Source organism: Acomys minous (genome assembly GCF_964271855.1).
Source record: "Acomys minous genome assembly, chromosome: 20".
In the NCBI taxonomy this organism is placed as follows: Eukaryota; Metazoa; Chordata; class Mammalia; order Rodentia; family Muridae; genus Acomys; species Acomys minous.
Genome location: NC_140502.1, coordinates 23,331,336 through 23,356,332, shown reverse-complemented (window position 1 = coordinate 23,356,332; position 24,997 = coordinate 23,331,336). Strand labels below are relative to the sequence as shown.

Sequence of the window (24,997 nt, the reverse complement as noted above, 5' to 3'; positions counted from 1 at the left end):
AAAAGATTAGAAATTCAAAGGAGAAGCCGGGCGTGGTGGCGCACGCCTTTAATCCCAGCACTCGGGAGGCAGAGGCAGGCGGATCGCTGTGAGTTGTGAGTTCGAGGCCAGCCTGGTCTACAAAGTGAGTCCAGGATGGCCAAGGCTCCACAGAGAAACCCTGTCTCGAAAAACCAAAAAAAAAAAAAAAAAAAAAAAAAAAAAAAGAAATTCAAAGGAGGCTAGGTGGTGGTGGCACATGCTTTTAATCCCAGCACTCCAGAGGCAGAGGCAGAGGCAGGAGGATCGCTGTGAGTTCTAGGCCAGCCTGGTCTACAGAGTGAGGTCCAGGACATCCAAGGCTACACAGAGAACCCCTGTCTTGAGTGAAAAAAAAGAAAGAAAGAAAGGAACTCAATGTAGGGGCAGGGGAGATGGCTCAGTGTTTAGGAGCATTCGTTGCTCACGGCAGACTTAAGCCTGGCTCGCAGCGCCCACACGGGCTCACCACTATGCTTAACTCCAGTCTCAGGGTAGCCATCTTCTTCCAAGTCCCCACGGGCATCAGGCACTCATGTGCCTGATACATACAAGGAAACAGCATATTCATACACATAAAATAATTTTATCCATGGTTTTGTTTTTAAAAAGAGAGACGTCCCAAACCTTCCTCAACTAGAAAGCAAGTTTAGGCCACATAGGATTTAAAAAGAAAACTAGGGAAAGAAAAAGCAAGTAAAGGAAGCCAGCTGGGTATGGTGGCAGAAGCCTTTAATCCCAGCACATAGGAGGCAGAGGCAAGCTAGTCTCTTGAGTTTGAAGCCAGCCTGGTCTACATATTGAGTTCCAGGTGAGCTAGAGCTACATTATGAAATCCTACATCAAAATAAAAACAAGTTAAAAACAGGCAGAGTGGCAGAACAGCGAAACTGTGGAGGGAAGCCACAGCGACAGACCACTGCAGCTTGTAGGAGACGGCTTCGCCCAGAAAACTGTCACCATTATCCCCCTTAACTCGGTCCTGATGCTTCGGGCCCAGCCCTTCCCCAGTGTCCCCCACACCATGTGTGAAGGACAGACCTGTGACTCCCACTGAAGGGGAGGGAAGGAGACAGTGTGAAAGTCACAAAAATATATTAACACAGCTGTCCTCTTGCCTCAGCACCCCTCCCCTTGCCAGGGGCCTCTGCCCACCACCCACCAAAGAAAAAGACGGCCAGCAGGGAAACGGAGGCACCCCAGCTGCAGGCCGGGTCTGGGGGAGTCCCTCCAGCCTGGGAATGGAAGGCGGCTAACAGTCTTTACAGGTTTGACGCCATCGTCGACGAGGGGGCCGCGGGGAGGCCAGAGGTGTAGGAGGGTCGGGCAGGACGCAGCGGACGGTCGGGCCTTGCCACAGGGACAGAAAACAGAAGAGAAATGAAAAGAGTGAAGAAAGGGGGAGAGACGCCACAGCGGGGGGGGGGGGGGAGCGGGAGGGAAGTGTGGGGTGAAGGGAGTCCCCCTCCAGGTGACAGCTGTGGTGGGGCAGCCAGGACCAGAGGGCACAAGGCAGCAGGTGCCGCTGATGGGGGTGGGGGGCCGACATGAAGGGGCAGGGCACCTGGCTTTGGGGAGGAGGTAGAAAAGGGGGAGCTGCCAAGGCCACAGTTAGTGCACAGAGGACAGAGGGCGGGGAAGAAGACCAGGCCACAGGGGCATTGAAGACCAGGCAAACCACCTGTGACCCCGAATGCTTGGAACCAGCAAGAACGCCAGAGAAAGCCAAGCCTGTGTCATCTAGAGCTGGGAGGGAGGACAGGTGAGCCTTCCGGAAAGGCCGGAAGGGATGGAGGCGGGAGCCGGCCTGCCGGCCATTCCGTGCTGCACCCCACCCTGCGTGCGGCTAGAAGGTCCTTCGGCCCAGTCTTCTGAACACGCTCACAGTGCCTGTGTGGTCCATCTGGGCACCAAGGCTCTCGCTGGAGCTGTTCCCCCGGGGCTCTACCAGAGTTCTTTTAATGGCGAACGTGACCTCAGCTGAGGACTTACTCTTGGTGCTTGTGACTTGGCTGTCCTGTGCCTCAGACACAATGGCAGCCTTGCCCAGTCTCTGAAGGATGCTGACTTTGGGCAGGGATTCTGGCTTCTTTTCCGGCCCAGGGCGAGAGGGAAGTGCCGGGCGCCGCAGCTTTGGAGTGGTAGCTGTTGTTATAGCTGCGGAGCTTGTGGCCTTGGCTTTGACAGGCGGCGCTGGCTGGGGACTGGCCTTAGCTTTGACAGGCGGCGCTGGCTGGGGACTGGCCTTAGCTTTGACAGGCGGCGCTGGCTGGGGACTGGCCTTAGCTGGGCCACGTCCTAGCTTCTTCAGGACCCCAGCATACTGCAAGACAGAGCTGCTGCTGTCATTGTCACTGTCCCAAGCCAGATCCTCATCCATCTCTGGGGTAGCCCCTAAGCGGCTGAAAACTCCCGTGGGCTGTAGAGGTGAGAGAAAAGACACTGCATCATGCATCCACTCAACGTGCTGCCCGCCTGCTCTGAGCCGGCAGCCCAGTGACATCCTGTGTAATGGCGACGGCACAAAGGAGAGGGGACCAGAGGCTAGGGAGCCCAGAGGGAGACCTGACTATGCCAGGGGGCTCAGGAAAGTTTCTCAGGAGAAGGCCCAGCACTAGAGCCCTGAAAGCTGAGTGGCTTCTGAGGTCTCAACTCTGAAGGTAGGCCCTCCAAAATGAGAGCGCTAAGCAAAATGCTTGTACTGTGAGGCAGGACAGTCACACTCCTGGGCACCCCCGGAACAGGACAGTCACACTCCTGGGCACCCCCGGAAAGCCTCACATGGCTGGAACCCCCACTGCTCCCACCCTGAGCGTTGCCACCACCAGCATGGTAAGTTCTGGAGGCGAGAGGCAGACAGGCAGGTAGTTCCGCCTCGCTGTGGGTGACACCTGAAGAGCCCTCGCCATGCCCCCCATGCGCCAGCCTATGAACTGGATCTGAGGTAGGAAAAGCTAAGATGACAAAGACAAGGCCACACAGCAGCCAGTCAGAGTGAGTGCTGGGGTGTTCTCCCAACCGCACACCAGGTCAGGAGCCCAGGGAACTGCAGGTCACAGCGTTCTGTTCTTGGCACCGTGAAAGGTAACCTTGGAAGCTCAGGTGCTCCTGAGGTGAAGCACAATGATCACGAGTTCCAGGCCAGCCTGGGCTACAACGAAAGTCTAGGCCAGCCTGGGCTACAGAGAGAGTCTAGGCCAGCCTGGGCGACAAAGAATCTAGGCTAGCCTGGGCTACACCAGACTGACTGAAACAAAACACACAGTGTTAAAGAAGCCAGGCATGGTCGTGCAGCACTCGGGAGGCAGAGGCAGGAGGATAGCTGTGAGTTCGAGGCCAGCCTGGTCTCCAACACAGTGAGGCCAGCACAGCCAGGGCTACACAGAGAGACCCTGTCTCGGAGAAGCAGCAGGTGTGGCAGTGCACGCCTCCATCTGAGCGCTTGGCAAGTGGATGCAGGAGAACCAGGAGCCCACAGGTTCAGTCCAACCTGAGCTGTGTGAGACTCTGTCACAAGGGAAAACAGAAAACCACCCCCTTCATGCCGCAGCAAGACTGTAACCGTGGGGGCCGGGCTTGAGGACTAACGGCAGCAGCGTGGGGCCCTAACCATGCCTGCAGGCAGAGGCCAGGAGACGAGGACGGGTGGAGGCATCCAGCCGACTGGACGCAGACAGCAGGTGCCCTGCGCTGGGGCTCAGGACAGGGGCTGCTGCTGAGACCAGAAAGAAACCCAGCAGCCAAACGCACTGGGGCTAGAAATCAGTGAGGACAGACACAGGGCACACAGGAAATCCACCACAGCCAAAGAGAAAACGGGCCTAAAAGGTGGGAAGATGGCGCGGGCACCAGGCGAGAGACGTGTGTCAGGAGGCACACTCAGTCCCAGCGCATGCCCCCCGCGCGGCGCCATGCTCACCTTAGCGCCTGTTGTTGTGTCTGCTTTGGTCTCAGCACCAAGGCGATCAAACACGGAGGTTCTATGGAGACCTGGGAGAGAGGTGACACCGTGAAGCAGGCCCACGTCTAGGCTGACCATGGCGCAGATGCCAAGCATCACATGCCAGCCCCACGCCAGTGAGCTCTGTCCTGGCTCAGGATTTGCAACTGGACTATTGGCTCGTCCTGGTCTTTACACCAACACATGGTGAGTGTCGATCTGGGAAAGCTCAATGTGCTGGCTAGGTTTGTGTCAACTTGACATAAGCTGAAGTCATCTAACAGACAGGAACTTCAATTAAAAAATGCCTCCATAACATGGGCTATAGGTAAGGTCTCTTTTCTTTCTTTTTGGCCTTTCCTGACAGGGTTTCTCTGTGTAAAGATCCTGACTGTCCTGGACTCACTCTGTAGACCAGGCTGGCCTAGAACTCACAGAGATCCACCTGCCGCTGCCTCCCTCCCAAGTGCTGGGATTAAAGACATGCGCCCACTCCTGTAGAGCACCTTTTAATGATTATTTTTAGTGATCTTATTAATCATTTTCTTAATGATTCTTAGGGACCACCACCAGCAGCCGGTTGGTGGTCCTGGGGTCTACAGGAAAGCAGAGCGACAAGCCAGCAAGCAGCATCCTCCATAGGGGGGGCCCTGCCCCGCTCCTGTCCTGACCTCCAGGTCTTGCCCCGCTCCTGTCCTGACCTCCAGTCCTGCCCCGCTCCTGTCCTGACCTCCAGGCCCTGCCCAGCTCCTGTCCTGACCTCCAGGCCCTGCCCCGCTCCTGTCCTGACCTCCAGGCCCTGCCCCGCTCCTGTCCTGACCTCCAGTCCTGCCCCGCTCCTGTCCTGACCTCCAGGCCCTGCCCAGCTCCTGTCCTGACCTCCAGGCCCTGCCCAGCTCCTGTCCTGACCTCCAGGCCCTGCCCCGCTCCTGTCCTGACCTCCAGGCCCTGCCCTGCTCCTGTCCTGACCTCCAGGCCCTGCCCCGCTCCTGTCCTGACCTCCAGTGATGAACAGTGATGTGGCAGGATCAGCCAAAGAAGCCCCCTCCTCCCCAGCTTGCCTGTGATTACGTTGTTTCCTCACAGTAGTAACCCCAAGCAATCAATAAAAACTGATCCCTAAAATTCATTGTGCCTCTGCTGATGTGGAAGGGAAGGTGCTTCTTCTCTGAGAGTGGGTCTCACATAGCCTAGGCTAACTTTCAACTCACTATGTACCTGAGGCTGGCCCTGAACTCCTGATTCACCTGCCCACACCTCCCAAACGCTAAAGTTACAGCTGGGTACTATCACACCCAGGTTTAGTTGGTTGGTTGGTTGGTTTGCTTTCATTTTTTGTTTTGAGACAAGGTCTCTCTGTGTAGCCTTGGCTGTCCTGGACTCGCTTTGTAGACCAGGCTGGCCTCAAACTCACAGTGATCCGCCTGCCTCTGCCTCCCAAGTGCTGGGATCAAAGGCGTGCGCCACCACCACCACCCAGCTTTAACAGAGTTCTTGCCGTGCACTTGTTCCTGTCATGTTTGCAATTGTGGGTATCTGGCAGAATGTGATGAATGCTGACGAGTCCTCTACTAAATAAAACCTACATTTCAGCCAGGCGGTGGGAATGCACACTGCTAACCCCAGCGCTCTGGAGGCAGGGGCAGGTGTATCTGAGTTCAAGGCCAACAGCCTGGTCTACAGCCTTAAACAGAGTTTAAGGACTATATCCAGGGCTACACAGAGAAACCCTGTCTCAAGAAAAAACAAGACAAAACAAAACAAAAAACAGGACCAGGCATGGTGGCGCACACCTTTAATCCCAGCACTCAGGAGGCAGAGGCAGGTGGATCGCTGTGAGTTCGAGGCCAGCCTGGTCTACAAAGCGAGTCCAGGACAGCCAAGGCTACACAGAGAAACCCTGTCTTGAAAAACCAAAATAAAACAACAACAAAAAAAGAGTCTCGCTGGGCGTGGTGGCACACGCCTTTAATCCCAGCACTCGGGAGGCAGAGGCAGACGGATCACTGTGAGTTCGAGGCCAGCCTGGTCTACAAAGTGAGTCCAGGACAGCCAAGGCTACAGAGAGACCCTGTCTCGAACAACCCAAAAAAAAAAGAGTCTCCATGCCATTATTCAGAAGCTGGAGGTCCAAAGAAAGTCCCATTATAATTGTCACCCAAATACTTATACACAGACATACACAGGAGAACTAGCAGCAGAACCTTGTAAAATGTCACCACCACGAGGCCACCACCTCCACACCACCAGGATGGGCGCTGGCTTCACCTCGGTGTGCACTGTGCTCCTGCCCTTGGCCAGGTATGGTCACTTACTTTCCAGGCCAGCCATCACTGCCTTTTTGTCTGTCTCCTCCAGGGACAAAGCAGGACATGAGGCACAAGAAGGCCGGCTTCATGAGCTCAATGACGGCAGAGCAGAGGTGAGGGGCTCTCCTCCTCCTCCATGGCCGCTGTGTCTTTTGCCAAGTGGAGCCCCCACCTACTGGGCAGGACCATCACTGGGCAGCAAGCTAGGAGCTCCCCGTCTGCCCCACAGCCTGTACCTTTTGCTGCCTGCTGCTGCTCCAGGATCTTGCGGGTGCGGGGGGTGGTCCCCTTGGGCATGTGGATGACGTACTTTCCCTCCATCTCAGCTGTGACTCGCCGCCGCTTGGCGGGAACAACCAGGCTCTCCTCCTCCCTGTGGGCCAGAGCTGGGGAGGAGACATGGAGTCAGCCCCCTCAGGGATGGATGTCCTGAGGTTGGAGGGAGGGACATAGAGCTATGGGTATGACAGTCTGTCTCTGTCCTTCTCTCTTTTGAGACACAGTCTCACTATGAGGGCCAGGCTGGGCTCAACTCTAAAACTCCCCGCTTTGACCTCTAGAGGGCTAGGCTTATGGGCACGCGCCACAAGGCCCAGCTGCACACCAGTGTTTCTCCTTACTTGTGTGACTGGATCTTTCATGTGCACAGACTGAGCCACTGAGGATGCTGGTCATTTGCTGTGACTAAAGCACAGGTGTGCTGGGGATGTGACAACAGTTATGACTTCCCAGACGCTCTGGAGTACACCATACCCGGCTCAAATGGCCAGAATGCAGAACCCGCAGGGTAAGACAGATCCTCGGACCCCGCCCCGCTACTCTCAGAATGGCGTGCGCGTGCACTTGCTGCCTTCTCTTTTTGTGCACTCACTTCTTAAATTTAGTTTTTAAAAGACTTTTTTATTATTTATACAGTGCTCTGCCCGCAAGTGTGCCTGCAGGCCAGAAGAGAGCACCAGATCTCATTGCAGATGGCTGTGAGCCACCATGTGGTTGCTGGGAATTGAACTCTGGACCTTTGGAAGGGCAGTCGGTGCTCTTCACCTGTGAGCCATCGCTCCAGCCCACGCACTCACTCTTTAACAGTAATGAGGAGCTACCTTTACCATTTAGGCATTGTGCAGTATTAAATTATACTTTAAAATATATGTATTGGGGCTGGAAAGATGGTTCGGTGGTTAAAGGGTGCTTCCAGAAGACCTGGGTTCAATTCCCAGCACCCACACGGCAGCTCACAACCGTGTGTAAGTCCAGCTCCAAGGCATGAGATGGCCTCTGCGGCCTCTGCTGGCCTCTGCGGCCTCTGCTGGCCTCTGCTGGCCTCTGCGGCCTCTGCTGGCACGCGGCATTAGAGTGATCCACAGCCGTGCATGCAGGCAAAACATCCATACCATACACATCGAATAAGTAGAAAATTAAAAAAATATATATTTATTGTGTGTGCATGTGCACATGGTTCTCTCCCGTTGCCGTGTGGGTCCCAGTGATGGAACTAAGGTCATCAAGAGGGCAGCAAAAGCATTTACTCGGTGAGCCATGCTGCCACCCTAAATTACACTTCTTTTTTCTGACAGAGACTAACTATGTAACCCAGGCTGCTCTGAAAGTCGTACTGTCCCTGCCTCAGCCTCGCCACTGCTAGGGTTACCACACGCCTGCTTTATACTTCAGCTGAAAAGAACAGTTCCCCACAGTGCTGCAGGGCGGCCGTACCAGCCTCTCCTCTCAGGGGCACCATCGCTTCAGCACTCCACTGACTGCTTTTAACGTCTTGTTTCTCCTTTTGCTTTGCCTGGAGCTCTACATAGACCAATCCAACCTAGAATTTGGAGTGAACCATCGCCCCCCACTCCTGCACCTCTGCTTTCTGAATGCTGGGCTTATAGGTGTGTGCCACCCTACCTGGCCTTTTACACTCACTTTTTTTTTTTAAAGATTTAATTTATTGGGCTGGAGAGATGGCTCAGTGGTTAAGAGCGCCGCCTGCTCTTCCAAAGGTCCTGAGTTCAATTCCCAGCAACCACATGGTGGCTCATAACCATCTGTAATGTGATATGGCGCCCTCTTCTGGCTTGCAGAAGCACTGTATACATAATAATAAATAAATAAATCTTTAAAAAAAAAAAGAAATTTATTATGTATACAGTGCTCTGCCTGCATGGCCAGAAGAGGGCGCCATATCTCATTCTAGATGGTTTTGTGCCACTATGTGGTTTGTAGGAATTGAACTCAGGACCTCTGGGAGAGCAGGCAGCGCCCTAAACCTCTGAGCCATCTCTCCAGCCCCACACTAACTACTTTTATGTTTATAAGGTTCTGTGGTGGGGACTGACCCCAGGGTTTCACGCATGCTAGACAAGCACTCAGCCAATGAGCTAAAGTCTAGTCCCAGAGTCTTTTTGTTATGAGACACGGACTCATGCTTTCAGCCCAGGCTGGGTGCAAACTCACAGGAGTCCTCCTGCCTCAGCCTACCAGGTACTGCTATTATAGGTGTACACCACTGCACTCAACAACTACTTTTTACACGCACGCACGCACACCCCCGCTTCCCCTGCAGCTCTGCCCAACACCTGCTAAGTGTCCTCACCGGCAGCCTTGGCACTCTTCGCTGCCATCTTGTTGGACACGGTGACGGAGATCTTGGAGGTGCTGGTGTCTGACCGCCTTGGAGGAGTGTGTGGTGGGGAGTCATGGTTCAGGCTGTTGGTGATCATTCGAGAAGCGGCTGTGGGAGGAAGGAAGTGAGTCCAGTCATGCTGTGGGTGCCCTGGAGAGGGGACTGGGAAATGGCAGTGAGGAGGGTTCTGGAAGGTTCTAACAGTGAGTTCTCAACCTGACAGTGTCAGGGCCAGGGGGCCGAAGACAAGCACTGGGCTGACTGAGGAGGACAAGCTACTGTTGCCCTGGGCTACTCTGTCCTTGCCATGGTATGCTTAGGAGTCTGGAAGTCAGCTTCCCCTTCCCGGAAACCAGCTTACCACGTCTGACTCCTCAGAGAAAACTCTAACACCCCACTAGGACCCCCTTTAACTTTGCTACCTTGACCCAGAACACATTTTAATCCATAGCATAGATTTTCTTTCTAAAGACCTAGTCTCATGCTAGGCTGGCCTGGAAGACACAACATAACCCCGGCTGGGTAAATCATGGCAATCCTCCTGCCTCAGCCTCCAGAGTGTTGGGATTAGACACATGAGCCACCATGCACAGCTTTGGTTTCATTTTTTAAAGTTATTTGAAATTATAAAAGGTATTTAGGCCAGGCACAATGAAACATGCCTTTAATCCCAGCACTCAGGAGACAGAGGCACGTAGAACTCTGTAAAGTCAGGGCTAGCTTGGTATACATGAATTTTAAGCTAGTTAGGGATATAATATATACTTTCTCATCGCCAGATGTGGTGCTGCACACCTTTAACCCCAGCACTCGGGAGGCAGAGGCTGGCAGATCACTGTGAGTTCAAGGCCAGCCTGGTCTACAAAGTGAGTCCAGGACAGCCAAGGCTACACAAAGAAACCCTGTCTCGAAAAACCAAAGGAGAAAAAGAAATTCTCTAGAAAAGAAAAAAGGAAGGATGGAAGGCAGGCAGGCAGGCAAGGAAAAGGCAAGGAAAAAAAAGGTATTAAAATATTATTGGGCTGGAGAGATGGTTCAGTGGTTAAGAGCTCTGTCTGCTCTTCCAAAGGTCCTGAGTTCAATTCCCAGCAACCACAGGGTGGCTCCCAACCACCTATACTGAGATCTGGCGCCCTCTTCTGGCACACAAGCTAACATGCAGGCAGAGCACTGTACAAAAAACAAATAAATAAATCTTTAAAATATTATCGACTGGAAAAACTCATAATTGCTATTGGCGGCCAGGGTGTGGGTGCCCTGAAAGGGCAGTGACAAGGAAAGGGGGAGGAGGGGCTCTGGAAGGCCAGCCATGCTTACCTGTGCTTTTGGGGGCTGTCTGTGAGCTATCCCACACAGAACGCTACTCAGCAGAGCCTTTAATGGTTTAGTGCGGTGCCAGAACCCTGGGCCTCACAGTTAAAGCCCCGGCCAGCAAAGCCAGCATCATCAAACCCTGCCTGTGCCTGTGCTGTGGGTCATTAGAGGAAGAGGCCTGGCTTCCACAAGCTCCCTGCATCAACGCCTTTGGGAGTGCCCTGCCTGCGGTGACTGTCACGTCCAGCCCTTGGCTTGGCTTGGCTCAACAGCACAAGGGCAGACCTTAAAACCGCAGACCCCAGAGGGCTCAGTGCTGGGGCCTGCCCTCTACTGCTGGTTTCAGGAACCTGTAACGCCTGCCGCCTGACAGAAGGCACCGGGTCAGCTGGCATCAAGCCAGGAACCAGCTATGTACAGGAAGCTGTCCTTCACCCAAAATGTCACAAAGCCACAGAGACCCTCTGAGCTGCGTTAGAGCACCTAGGCCAGTCAGTCCATCAGACTGTGAGAAGTCGGCGTCTGTGATGGTCATCTTTGGGTGTGAGGCCCCTCAGTGCTCACGTATGTGTAGAGGTCAGAGGGTGACCTCAGAGGGGTCCTTGCCTTCTGCCTTGTCTGAGACAGGGTCTCCTTCATTTGCAACTACACACGCCAGGCCAGCTGGCCTGTGGCCTTCCTGTCTCCACCTCGCATGTCACCTGGGATTACAATGTGCACTACAGCATCCATCTCTACATGAGTGTTGAGGATGCAGACCCAGGTCCTCAAGCTAACATGGCGCACGCCTTGCCTGCCGTGTCGTCTCCCTAACTGCTTGCTTTGTGATACAGCACTCTCTCTGCAGACAAGCTGGCCTCTAACTACTCGGAGACCTGCCTGCCTCTGCCGCCATGTGCTGGATTAGAGCTGTGTGAGAGCACACCTGCCTTCTTCATTTGTTTTTCAAGACAGGGTTTCTCTGTGTAGCCCTGGCTGTCCTGTAACTCACTCTGTAGACCAGGCTGGCCTCGAACTCACAGCGATCCGCCTGCCTCTGCCTCCCCGAGTGCTGGGATTAAAGGCGTGTGTGCCACCACCTTCCAGAGTCCGTGTGTACACACCACCTGCTCACTACACGTCATCATAACCCCTACACCAACACATGCGGTGCTTCTGCAGCGCTTCACAGATGTGCACCCAGCACCCACACATGTCAAACAGACCCTGTAGGCTTCCGGTGTTGGCTCCCCTGAGTGCCCTTCCATGGTCTACTTATGACTAGGAATGTAAAAACTGGTCTCTTTTTTTTTTTCCTTGCTTTTGCTTGGTAACTGTGCAGCTTTAAACGGTGCCAAGCCCAGTGCTAAGGTGCTGTGTGACACTGCACTGCATGGCCAGGCCACAGAGCGCTTCATGGAGAATGTGTGTGGCTTACAAGCTTCATTCTAGAATGTGTCACGGTGGTGCTGGCGGCGAGCTCAGCAAATGACTGGACAGCATATAGTAAACAAGATGTCCTCAAAGAGGAAGACACGGGGGCCACTGCGACAGCGCAGTGAGGAAGACAGTAGGGTGGGTAACAGTCCTGATCCTGAGACCCACACGGTGGCAGCAGAGGACTGACTCCCACATGTTGTCATTTAACCCCTGTACCAGGGCACCCGAGTGCTCCCTAGATACACACAGAATAAATAAATGTAAGGTATGGTTAGCTTTGTCATCTTCACACAAACTAGAGGCATTGGGGAAGATGAGAAAATGCCTCCATCAGGACGGCCTGTGGATAAGTCTGTGGGGACACATCCCACTGTGGGCAGTCCCACTCCTGGCAGGTGGTTGGTCCTGGGAGGTGTAAGAAAGACAGCATGGTGGTACAGTGCCTAGTAACCCAGTATCCAGAAGGCCGAGACAGACAGATCTCTATACGTTCAAGACACACCAGTGCCACACAGTGAGACCCTAATTTCAGAAGAAAAATAAAGAGAAGGTAGCTGACTGCAAGGCTGGATTGCAAGGCGAAGGGCCGCATCCCCCTCAAGGTCCTGAGAAGCTGAGAAGCTGAATTAACTCTTTCCTTCCAAGGTGCACTTAGCCATGCTTTATCGCCTCAGTAGAAAGCAAATCAGGCTGGGATGGGGTGCTGCATGCCTTTAACTCCAACACTCCAGAGGCAGGGGCAGAGGCAGGAGGATCTCAGTGAGTTCGAGGCCAGCCTGGTCTACAGAGAAAGTTCCAGGGCAGCCAGGGCTACACAGAGGAACCCTGTCTTGGGGGGGAAAAGATGACTTAGCAGATAAAGGCGCTCACAGCCTGAAGACCTGAGCTTGATCCCCCAGATACACATGGTGGGAGGAGAAAACCGAACCCCACAAGACGTCCTCTAACGTCCTCAGACAGCACAACACAAAACATTACTCCTGGGAATGAGAAAGGCCTATGTGAGCAGTTGCTCCCTGTCCAGCTTAGACGGTCCCTCACAGAGGGCCCCACGGCCTGCCTTCCACCTCTGCCAACTACAAGCTAGATGGGGTGGCCAGACGGGCTCGTCTCAGCGGCCGCAGGACAAGAAGAGACCGAGCAGATGCAACTCACCACTGGAGGCACCACGGCGGAGCTCGCCCTGGAGGGGGCCGGGGCTACAGGGCACTGACTCAGTGGCAGCTTTGCACATGTCCTGGAGAAGAGAGGTAACAGGGTTAGCAGGGCACAGGAGAGCCAGCGAGCTGAGCAGCAGCCAAGAGGGTCAGGACACACCTGCCGGACACCTGGAGCTGGTCTGCTCGAGGGTTTTGTTCGTTTCATAATCCATTTTATTTTTAAGTGTGTCTCCCTGTGTGGGGGATGGGGGGCTCCTCTGGAAGAGCAGCACGAACTCTTAACCTCTACGCCACCTCCCCAACTCTGCTGTATTCTGCTCTGGGCTGGCTCGATAGCTCAGCAGGTAAAGACACTTGCTGCCACCTGACGGCCTGAGCTAGCCCCTGAGACTCAGACGGTAGAAAGAGAACCAACTCCAAAAACTGTCTTCTGACCTCCACACATATGTGCCCACACACGCAGCCAATATATATCTTATTTTTCCATCCAAAAATTTAAAGAACAGGGGGCTGGAGAGATAGCTCAGTGGTTAAGAGCTCCGCCTGCTCTTCCAGAGGTCCTGAGTTCAATTCCCAGCAACCACATGGTGGCTCATAACCATCTGTAATGTGATCTGATGCCCTCTTCTGCAGATAAAGCACTTATATGCAATAAATAAAATAAAATCTAAGAAAAAAAAAAAGAACAAAACAAAACAATGTGTTGCTCTCTGACTCTCAGCTGCGCCTCTTACTGAAAAAGCGCTTTCCGCGGGGACGAGGAACAGCTCCAGCCTGTCCCTGGCGGTGACTCTGAGCTCAGGGCATCTAGTAGCCTTATCAGCAGCTCTGGGATTGACTGAGAGACCTTGCCTCACTGAATAAAGTGGAAGAGCGGTTGAGGATAATTCCTAAAACCAACCACAGACCTCTGTGCGCACACATACACATGTGAACATGCACCATCATGTGTGCCCATGCATGTATACCACATATATGAAAAATGGAAAAAGAAACACAAAATTAAGGTTTGCTTCACTGCACAGGGAAGACAAAGAAAACAAGGCTCAGAGAAGTCAGGCAAATGCCCAATGTCACACAGCAAAGGGCCAAAGCTGCCTCTGAACACTGCAGCATCCTTTGCTGCCAGGCCTCCTACTGGCCTCCACAGCCCCCTAGAGCCACACACTTTCCCCAGGAACAGGAAGTGAGCGGCCCAGAAGAGCGCCTACCTGGCGGTGTACCACCTTGGCGTGCTTGAGGATGGCAATGATGTCACCCACTACAGTCACGCCCAGCTCGTTCATGATTTCCTTGTTGAGATCTAGCAGCATGCTCTTCTGGATCCTGCAGGGGAGGACGCTGGTGAGGCTCCACGCAGCAAGCTCCCACTCCCGCTGCCCGCTTTCCCTTTCCCATCAGCCTCCTCACCGATTATCCACGAACATCACTGCGTAGTTGACGGCGGGCCCCGGGGGAATGCCGGCTTCCTTGAAGAACTGGATCCACTCAGAAGTGGCTAGGGTTAGACCGAGAGTCATTCCCGGCAAAGCGCAGCAGCCAGGGCACGCGAGCCCCGCACTGTGAGCTCTCAACTCCCCACGGGATGACGATCCTGAACACTTGTGAGCCCGGAGTCCCCTAACTGGGACCCAAGAGGTTTGTACCAAGCTGGACCCGATGCTCCCAAGTTGCCAATGGCTTGACCTTGTTCTCTTCCGCCTCAGCCCGTGCACTTGGCCCCGTGGGAGCCCAGGTCCTGGAGCTGGCGCATGGGCTCAGCACAGTTACAAAGGAAAGACAATAAACCGTCCAGCTCAGCCCCACAAGCAGCTCTCAGATATAAAGCTGCACAAAGCCCGCCATGAAACATGATGATGTATTGAGGGGTTTGTTTATTCAGAATCAAAGCCTGGGCCCTGCTAGGTGTTTGTCTTTTAGTTTCTGTTGATTCCATATAAATATGGTATGTGGATTTTCCTATAGGTGCAATCAATCTCAACATTTTCCTAAGCCACCATGTGGTCTCTGAGCCTTGACAATCCCAAAGGACACTTAACAAGACCTGGGGAACCTAAGCCGGGCATGGTGGCACACACCTTTAATCCCAGCACTTGGGAGGCAGAGGCAGGCGGATCTCCGTGAGTTCGAGGCCAACATGGTTTACAAAGTGAGTCCAGGACAGCCAGGGCTCTGTGTAACAGAGAAATCCTGTCTTTAAAAACGAAGTAATTTAAAAAAAAAAAAAAAAAACAAGTAATATGGCTGGAGAGATGGCTCAGAGGTTAAGAGCACTGTGTGCTCTTCCAGAGGTCCTGAGTTCAATTCCCAGAAACCACATGGTGGCTCACAACCATCTGTAGTGAGATCTGGCGCCCTCTTCTGGCCTGCAGGTGTACATGCAGATAAATCATTCTATTAAAAAAAAATCTTTAAAACTACTACTACTACTACTACTACTACTACTACTACTACTAATAATAATAATAATAATAATAAACAAAATAAAATTAATTTTTTAAAAAGAACTGGGGTCTGGATGTGGTGGCATACAGCTACAGCCCCAGAACTAAGGAGTTTCAGGCAGGAAGCAGCCTGGTCACACAGGGAGCCCTCATCTCCTGCAGCCCAAAATCAAAGTGCAAGCGAGAGAACAAACAAGATAGGCTGACGGTGGCCCCTAGGATCCCAGCGCTTGGCGGGAGAGACAAGGAAGTGAGGAGCTCAGGCCGTGCTCAGCCCGCGGAGGTCGGGTCGGCCTGGGCTAGCGTGTGTGGCTGGATCTCTGGACAGAATGGAGGGACAAGCTCAAGCTGCCTCAGGGCGAGCTCAACACCCGAGCCCGAGGCTCTGCATGTGGTGGGCTTCTCCACCCTTCTGCAGGGTTACCATCTCCATCTCACGACTAGAGAAACTGAGGCCAGGGCTGGAGAGACAGCTCAGCCGTTAAGAGCACTGGCTCCATTCCAGGGACCCGAGTTCAATTCCCAGCCCCCACATGGCAGCCCACAACTGTCTGTAACTCCAGTTCCAGAGGATCTGACATCCTCACACAGACTTACACGCAGGCAGGCAAAACCCAGTGAACATAAAAATAAATAAATCTTTAAGAAAGAAAGAAAGAAAGAAAAAAAGACTAGCCAGCAGGCACTGTGGCACATGCCTTTAATCCCAGCACTTGGGAGGCAGAGCGAGTCTAGGATAGCCAAGGCTACACAGAGAAACCCTGTCTTGAAAACACAAGAAGAAGGAGGAGGAGAAAAAGAAAGAAAGAAAGAAAGAAAGAAAGAAAGAAAGAAAGAGAGAAAAGCTGAAGCTCCAGCAGGCCAGGCAGGGTGCTCACCCAAGGGCTTTTCTAAGTTCTCCAGGCCAGACTCCTAACTCAGGAGGCCCAACTCAGAACAGCCAGCCTTGAGCAGGCTCCAGCCCCGCCCCCACCCCAGTAAAACCCAGCTGTCCCTGCCTGTTAGCCACCCTTCCCCGCACCTCTCCAGACCAGACCAGACCCCAGGAGGGGCAGCAGGCAGACGGGGCACTGCAGGGAAGCAGACTCACCCATAGTCACTGAGACCATCGTCTCTCTGGCCTTGACCCTGCTTCTCGGAGCCTGGAGAAGAGAGGGGAGAAGGCCCATCAGCCGCCCGAGCCCAGGGCTACCGCCCGCTGGCCTGCCAGAGCAGCATTCCTGGACTAGGGGCTCAGGACCCAAGAATAGCCTGAGCAGCTGGCAAGGCCGTCAGCCTGGGACAGCGCTGCCATCACAGCCATCACTTCTGCCAGGAGGGGAGCTCAGAGATGCTGTCCCAGCGAGGGATGGAGCTTACTTCATCTTACAGTTTGTAGTTCATCTTGGAGGGAAGTCAGGGCAGGGACGCAAGGCAGGAGCCTGGAGGCAGGAGCTGATGCAGAGGCCATGGAGGAGCACTGCTTACTGACTTGCTCCCTTGGCTTGCTCTGTCAGCTTTCTTACAACAGCAGGGCCACCTGCCCCAGGGAGGCACCACCCACAGTGGGCTGGACCCTCCCACATCAATCTTCAATGAAGGAAATTCCCCCCCAGACTAATTGAGAGTCCCTATTCCCAAATGGCCCTGGTTTGTGGCAACCTGTAGCTGTTCTTTAACTACTTTGTGGGTTCTTCTTTTTCCCAACCTTTATCCCCACGACCCCGTTTGGCAGGAGAGAAGCAAGGACAGAGGAGAAAGAGATCCCTGAATCAAATTTCTTTCTTTTTGATTCTTCTTTGACCATGGCTGCTAACAAACGGCAACCACAGATCCCAGCACTCGGGGCCCTTGCATTTATGTCCCCTCTGAAAAGTTCCCAGAATTCCAAATGTCACAAAATCACAGAGACTATCTACAGCTAGCAAAACCATGGTTCTGCCAGAGCACAAGGCAAATCATCATTGGCTGCTACGGACAGTCCGAAACAGTCCCGCATCCCTACACGTGGGATTAAAACAAAGCCACATTCTTATATTTCTCTCTCTCCTCTCTCTCTCTCTCTCTCTCTCTCTCTCTCTCTCTCTCTCTCTCTCTCTGTGTGTGTGTGTGTGTGTGTGTGTGTGTTTACCAAAATTCCAGAATTCTTAAAAATGTCACTACAGCAAGTTGACATAAATGTACCAGCACAGGCCAGGCCTGATGGTGCACACCTGTAATCCCAGCACTCTGCTTGGCAGAGGCCAGCCTGGTCAACAAAGTGAGTCCACGACAGCCAAGGCCACACAGAGAAATCCGGTCTCAAAAAATAAAACAAAAATTGCAGCACAAGCCAGGTGTGGTGGCGCATGCCTTTAACCCCAGCACTTGGGAGGCAGAGGCAGGCAGATCGCTGTGAGTTCGAGGCCAGCCTGGGCTACACAGAGAAGCCCTGTCTCGTCAAAAAACAAAAAACAAAACAAAACAAAAAAACAGGAAACAAAAGATTTAGTTGGCATGTAGCTCAGTGGCAGAAGCTTTGCCTAGCACGAGATACTTAAGGGTACCGAGGGGACAAAACTATTAAGCTAAGTTGGGCACAGAGGGGCGGGGACAGGCAGCAAATAACCAAAACAGCTGTAAAGCCAGTACTGTGGGGGAAACAGTAACAAGCGGAGGAGGGTGGGAGCCCTTTTCAAAAGGCTGATCTGCAAAGACTGAAAGGTACAAAGACACCTAGGGGAGAGAGAGTGAGTGTGTGGTTCTTTAGAGGAGGATTCCTGTAGGAACCAGGCCCGACTGGGCTGCCTGCCTGTCTTGCTGTTTCATGTCCTGTTTCTAGCAGCTTCTATGTCTGTGTTTATCTTGGTTAGCTAGTCTTGTTTACTGCTCTGAGAACGCGCCCCTCCAATCCTCGAGACTCTTCCTCCTGTGTGTGATTACCTCTTGAGGGATTTCACCTGGGAGGAGGAGGCCTCTTTGGCTGCCTATAAGAAGGCTCTTTGGAACTCTGAGGGGAAGAATAAACCGCTGCCACGGCTGCTGCTCTCTTAGCACGAAGGACCCGCTGTGTTACTGTGTGTGTGTGTGTGTGTGTGTGTATGTGTGTGTGTGTGTGTGTGTGTGTGTTAAATCCACAGTCCCTTGCCCTCGACTCAGTACTGCGGTGGCGCGGGCGCCACAGATTCCATGAAAGGGGACACTGAGTGTAATGCCCTAAGCCAGCAGCCCCTCTGACGAGTCTAAGAGACAGGCTGGCAGGGGATGGGTGAGAGAGGCAGGGTACCAGACCCCAACAGGCTCCAAAGGGGAAAACCAACTCTCACTCCAATGAGCAATTGTTACAAGGGGCTGAAGAACTGCGGGGGCCGCCAAGCTAGGAATACAGTCAAGGCTGGGCTGCGCTTTATATAGCAAGACCCAGTCTCCAGCAGAGGGGGGGGGGGGGCTAGAGGGAGTGCTCGAAGCTCCGGGTTCCATCCCCAGCACCATATACACCAGGTGCACATGCCCGAAGTCCCAACCCCTGGGAGGAAGAGGCAGGATGATCAGAAAGAAGTCAAGCCTATCCTTAGCCACTCAGCAAGCTCTGGATCGGACACTGACAAACAGACAAGTCAGGGTATCACAAAGATGCCTCAAAACAGCCTCGCAGGGGAAGACTATTATGAGGCCCACTGTCATCAATTAAAAAGACACCAAGCTGGGCATGGTGGCTCAGCACTCAGGGAGGAAGATCTGAGTGCAAGGCCAGCCTGATGAGTCCAGGGCAGCCAGGGCTACACAGAGGAAAACCTGCCTCAAAAAACAAAAACAACGAAAGGGCTGGAGAGATGGCTCAGAGGTTAAGAGCACTGGCTGCTCTTCCAAAGGTCCTGAGTTCAATTCCCAGCAACCACATGGTGGCTCACAACCATCTATAGTGAGATCTGGCGCCCTCTTCTGGAGTGCAGACACACATGCAGGCAGCACACTGTATACATGTATACTGTATACATAATAAATAAATAAATCTTTAAAAAGAAAAACAAAACGAAAGCCAGGCGCAGCAGTGTACCCCTTTAATCCTAGCACTCGGGAGGCGGCATAGGGAGGAAGATCGCTGTGAGTTTGAGGCCAGCCTGGTCCACAAAAGCAAGATCAGGACAGTCAGGACTGTTACACAGAGAAACCATGTCTCAAAAACCCAAAAATAGAAAAGGAAAAAAAAAAACCAAATAAATAAAATACATCTGACTGAGCAAGGAACAGTCACTTGCCAAGTGTCAACAGTAGCAACTGACCTTTCTGAGATTCAAAAGCAGGTTCTCCTTGATTCGGAAGCCCATGGAGCAGGTCCTCACCAGTGTGTCCTCTGTACCAGGAGCTGAGGACACGCCCGTCTCAGAGGCTCTGCATGGTGCGCCTGGGAGGAAGATGAGCAAAAAGAGGAAATAAACTCAAAGCCAAACACACAGGCCAAGAACACAGAGCAGCAGCCGCAGCAGCAGCAGGGCCAACACTAAAACTCAGGGTGGTCCAGTGTGTGCTAAGTGGGGACTGAGCGACTGCTGCAGCAGGCAGGCAGCTTAGCCTCGGAGAGCCTCGGTTAATGCTGACAGGAATTCCCTAAGGCAGTGAAGTCGACGCTGAACTCAGTTTCAGCTCCCTAACGCCATTGTGTCTGGTTGAGTTGGTCCTGCTGTTGAAACTGGCTCTCCTCAAGTAGTCTAGCGGGCCACTTCATCTTCCTGCCTCTACCTCCCAGGTGCTCAGCTTATTCCCTCTACCACTGTAAAAATCCAGTGCTGGCCGGCTGGAGACACGGCTCTGGGGTTGAGAGCATTTCTTGCTCTTGTAGAAAACCCAGACTCCCACAGCACGTCACAACCACCTGTGACTCCAATCCCAGGGGACCCAACAGCCTGGGCTCCAAGTGCATCAGGCATGCATGTGGCACAAAATATGCACAGGCGGGTAACTACACGTACACATAAAAATAAAGGGATCTTCCTTTTTAAAAGGTCATCCCCCTCAGCTGGGGAGATGGCTCAGTCAACACTATGCACGAAGAGCCGAGTTCAAATCCCCACCACCCACTTTTTATAAAGCCAAGCACTGAGGAGGTGAAGACAGGAGGCTCCCTGGAGCTCTGTGGCCAGCCTGTCAGCCCAGATGGGTGAGCTCCGGGTTCAGTGAGAGACCTTGACTCCAAACACAAGGTAAAGGCCGACTGAGTCAGACATCCAACTCTGGGGTCCACAGGAGGCATGTACCACATGCAAACCTGCTGATGAGCATACACACACACACATACACACACACACACACACACACAGAGAGAGAGAGAGAGAGAGAGAGAGAGAGAGAGAGAGAGAGAGAGAGAGAGAGACACTATTTGGTTTTTTGAGACAGGGCTTCTCTGTGTATCCTTGGCTGTCCTGGACTCACTTTGTAGACCAGGCTCTGGCCTCGAACTCACAGCGATCCGCCTGCCTCTGCCTCCCGAGTGCTGGGATTAAAGGTGTGCGCCACCACACCCGGCCTTAATTTACTTAATTTTTTATTTTAGTGTGAGGGTGTTGCCATTGGAACTGGTATTATAGACAGTTGTGAGCTGCCGTGTGCAGGCTGGGAATTGAACCCGGGTCCTTTGGAAGAACAGACAGTGCTCTTAACTGCTGAGCCATCTCTCCAGCCCCAAGACTAATATTTTTTAAAGTCCGTCTCTTGAACTGACTTTCTAAATAGTGAAAAGTAACATCTTCAGAATGAAAGCTCTCAAAACTCGAGGAATTGCCCCTCACTAAAGCCCACAGGCCACACCCCTGAACCCCCAGCACGGGGCCTACAGGCGTAGAGTCCTGCATCTAGGAGGCTGAGGCAGAAGCACCATGAGTTTGGAGACAGCCAAGGCTAAACACCCTGGCCCAGTCTCCAAAAAGCCAAAGAAGGGGCTAAGAAGTAGGAAGAAACAGAGGCGAGGAACTTAGCCCCAGCCCTGGCCTCGCCCCCTCCTGACCCTGACCTCGGGCAAGCGGCTCTACTCTTCTGGGACTCACTTCTTGGCACCAGTTAAGACGGAGCCTTTGGCTACCCATCCCAGCAGCAGGTCACCAGTCTCAGCACGTGGGAAGCTGAGGCCGGAATCCCGAGTTCCAGGCCGGATCTGCTGCGTAGAGACCCAACCTCAAAACTCCACAGGCTGGGAAGCAGCTCAGCAGCAGAGCACTTGCCTGCATGGGTTCCGCTGCCAGTTACAGAAAATGGTAAGATAACCTCTTCAAAGGGGCCTGCCTCCAAGTCAGACAGCATGAGTCCCGTCCCCTGAACCTGCGTCCCGCATGAGAGAGAGAAATGACTCCCAAAGTGCAAGCGTTTTCCTAACCTCCACACAAATACACACACAGATGCACTACCCATCAGTGGGGAAAAGTTTTAAGGGTGTTGGGGTGGAGGTGGGGTGGGGGTAAGGAGAGGGGGGAGTGAGAAGGCTAAGAGGTAAAGTACACCAGGCCAAGCTGTCCTCTGACCTTACACACACACATACACACAGTATAAAATATATAATTATTTCTTTGGGCTTCTCTTGTAGTCCAGGCTGGCCTCAAACTCAGAGATCCACAAGCCTCTGCCTCACAAGTGTTGGGATTAAAGGCGTGCGCCCCTACGCCCGGCTTAAAAAAAAAAATTTAAGTGCTAGAGGGATTGAAAGAAAAAAACTCAAGGTTCCTACAACTATGTTTGGCAGGCAATAAGTATGCATTAAGGTTTTTTTTGGTTTTTTGTTTTTTTGTTTTCGAGACAGGGTTTCTCTTCGTAGCCTTGGCTGTCCTGGACTCACTTTGTAGACCAGGCTGGCTTCGAACTGACAGTGATCCTCCTGCCTCTGCCTCCCAAGTACTGGGATTAAAGGTGTGCACCACCACTGCCCGGCCGCATTAAGTTAAATCTTAATTAAACTAGTGACAGGGTGGGACAGTGTGTGGACCTAATGTCAGTTGCATGCAGATTTGAGTTAGGAACCAGCCTGGCAAGGTGGCCACATGCCTTCAATCCCAGCATTAGGGTGGAGGCAGGCAGATCTCTTTAAGTTCAAAGCCAACCTGGTCTACCTAGTGCGTTCCAAGACAGCCAGAGCTACAGAGACCCAGTCTCATAAATAAACAAACAACCAAGCAAACAAGGGATCCATTTCTCAAGTCTCTTTCATTGAAAAACGAAGAGACTGTTCTATTTCTATTGTATTTCAAGTTGAGTTTTCCTTCTCCTGGCAAGCAATGGTAGTTTCCCAATAGGATAACAATGGAAGCTTCCCCTTTTAAGTTGAGGTCCATGGACCAGTCATTATTTTAAATCTCTTCCTCGGGACTCAGCAAAGAGGCAAACAGCAGGGTGTCGGTCTTCCCAACCGTGTCCTTGCTTTCTCTGGGCTTCCCTGTCCTCTACCTTGTTGGAAATCCCAGCTACAACCACCCCAGTCATCCACTGAGCTGTCGGTGTCCTAAAGACAATCCGCACGGCGAAACTGTGAGCCTTGAGACTATCTGTTTTCACTGAACAGAGGAAACTGGGTTCGGGAGAGGTGAAAGACACAAGCCCAGGGCGTCTGGGATTAGAACCCAAACCCCGCCAGCCTGCTAGCCCCCCGCCATCTCCCGCGCAGGTACCCCAAAAATCAGCGCTAACAAGCATGGCAGGGTAACCAGGGGTGCGCTGAGAGAAGGCGCGGCGTGCGCGAGACGACGTCCCACTAAGCAGGTGCTACGGTCGGCTTCGGGCCCCCATTGCACAAAGGAGGAAACTGAGGCTCAGAAAAAGAAATCGCTTATCCGGTCGTAAAGTGTGGCCTCGCGCTAGAACCCGAGAACCCCGGCCACCACCCCGTTATCGCCATCCCTAACCTCCTCCGACTCAGCGCCCCAAACCCGGGCCCGCACCTCACTCACCTGGCCCAGCCCGGCACGCAGTCCAACCGAGCCGCCCGCCGCCCCTCCAGGTCGCGCCAACTGTCAGACACTCCTCCTTCCTCCTGGGCCGCCCGCCCCGGAAGTCCTGCCCTTGATGCCGGAAGCCGAGCTGAACCGCCCACACGCCTCTCTAGCCCTCCAAGCTGCCAACCAGCGAGAGTGTGGCGGTCGCGGTCACGTGACGGCACGCAGGCCTCCCGGGCTCCGCCAATCAGAAACGATCAGGTTCGGCCCCGCCCTCCCCCACACGCTTAACCCGAGTGCGCCTGCGCACAGGTGGGCAGGAAGGCGGGGCTAGGTTCTGGAGTAGAAAAACATGGAGTGCGGCCACCGTGCGATCCGGGGACGCGATGCCTCGTCTGCCCTCGCTGTTGTCACCCTCTCGTCCGTCATGCATCTCTCCTGTGTCGTCCTTGGCCCGCTTAGATGCCCCCACCTCTTCTCTTAAATCATATTCCACTTAAACCGTCACCACCCGGCTCGGTCGCCATGACCTTCCTTTGCGTCGCTTTTAATTATTTGTGGATCTATGACTGAAGTGGCCGGAGGCGATCAGAATACGTCAGAGTCCCTGGGTTTGTTTCAAAGGGTTGTGACACCACACACACCCCGACCGGTTTCCAACTCAGGCCCCGTGGAAAAGCAACATTGTGCTTTTAACTGCTGAACCATCTCTTCAGCATCGTCCCATTCCTATTAAGCCCATATTGGCCCGTATATGTGCAGTTTTCTGTTTGGGTGACGGGGTTCCATGGTAACCCAAGACTGGCCTTGAATTTTTCATCCATTTTTGCTCAGCATCCTGAGCACAGGGATTGCTAGTATGCTGACCCGCCTTCCTATCGTCTCGGTCACCCACGCATCTCTTTTGTTGTCGTTTCTCCTTTATGAAACTCTCATTTCCCCTAATTTTCTTCATACCACTTAGTCCCGTATTCCCCAATTCCATCTCTCCATAGCTTGCCCTACTGCCTCCGGCTCCCCGCTGCACCTGTGGCGCTGACAGCTGCCCTCTCTGGATCTCATGGCTCCAGCATTCCTCACAAGGAGCCACCGAGCCTTACAGCTTTTCCCCCCAGCGAGGGTACACGCTTCACCTATTTCCACAGTGTGAGGTATTATAGCGTAGGGTATGCCAGGGCCCCAAACTTCACCCCAAAACCTGTGGGGTAGCCCTGGCCACCAAACCATGCCTTTTTCCCGATGCCCGTTTTCCCACCTGTAAAATGCACACAGCAGCCAACAGGTTTGCGTGTTTGTAAACCCAGTGTTTAGGAAGTAAAGCAAGATTCTGGGTTTCAGGGTCATTCTCCAGTAAGTAACAAGTTTGAGGTCAGCCTGAGCTACGTGAAACTCTGTCGAACAACAACAAAAGCGCATAGGAAGGAAGAAATGTGAAGATTCTGAGTATGTGTTCCTCTGCCCGTTAGTTTATTGAGTCTTGTGTAGCTTAGGCAGGCTTTGAATTCCGTGGGTAGCCAAAGGTGGTCTTGAACTCCTGACCCTCTTGCCTCTGCCTATGGGCGTTGGCCACCATGCCCAGCTCTAACGAGTTCTTGTAACACAATTAATTTACTGTGGCATTTGGGCTGATGCTGTCACTTTGTTACTGACCATGTCACCCTCCCTCATCTGTGACCACCATCACCACTATGTTTTACGGACCTAGGTAGATGGATCTGTGGGTAGCACTTGGTGTGCAAGCGTGAGGTCCTGAGTTCAGATCCCCTGCACTCAGGTAAAACCTCTGATGTGGCGGCACATCCACCATGTGGGCACTGGGAATTGAATCCAGGTCCTCCTCGGCAAGAGCAGCCAGTACTTTTTAATTGCTAAGCCATCTCTCCAGCACCAGATTCTTCAGTC

The 24,997-nt window shown here is 53.1% G+C and overlaps 1 protein-coding gene across 4 annotated transcripts; it reads right to left on the bottom strand.

Annotated features, from left to right (window-relative positions):
- Positions 1-584: 584 nt before the first annotated feature.
- On the bottom strand, positions 585-23,260 carry LOC311591682 (uncharacterized protein C19orf47 homolog). Of its 4 annotated transcripts, none has more exons than XM_084771591.1 (11): positions 23,111-23,260; positions 19,466-19,587; positions 16,315-16,366; positions 14,191-14,278; positions 13,992-14,106; positions 12,776-12,857; positions 8,858-8,995; positions 6,504-6,653; positions 3,938-4,008; positions 2,011-2,437; positions 585-1,368 (listed from the first exon to the last, which is right to left on the bottom strand). In XM_084771591.1, the coding sequence occupies exons 2-11, from the start codon at positions 19,508-19,510 to the stop codon at positions 1,271-1,273; spliced, it is 1,266 nt and encodes a 421-aa protein (XP_084627717.1). In that variant the 5' UTR covers positions 19,511-19,587; positions 23,111-23,260; the 3' UTR covers positions 585-1,270. The 4 variants fall into 4 exon arrangements, with proteins under 4 accessions (XP_084627717.1, XP_084627718.1, XP_084627716.1 ...); XM_084771592.1 differs by having other exon boundaries at positions 585-2,227; positions 2,300-2,437; XM_084771590.1 differs by having other exon boundaries at positions 585-2,437.
- Between the last annotated feature and the right edge of the window lie 1,737 nt (positions 23,261-24,997).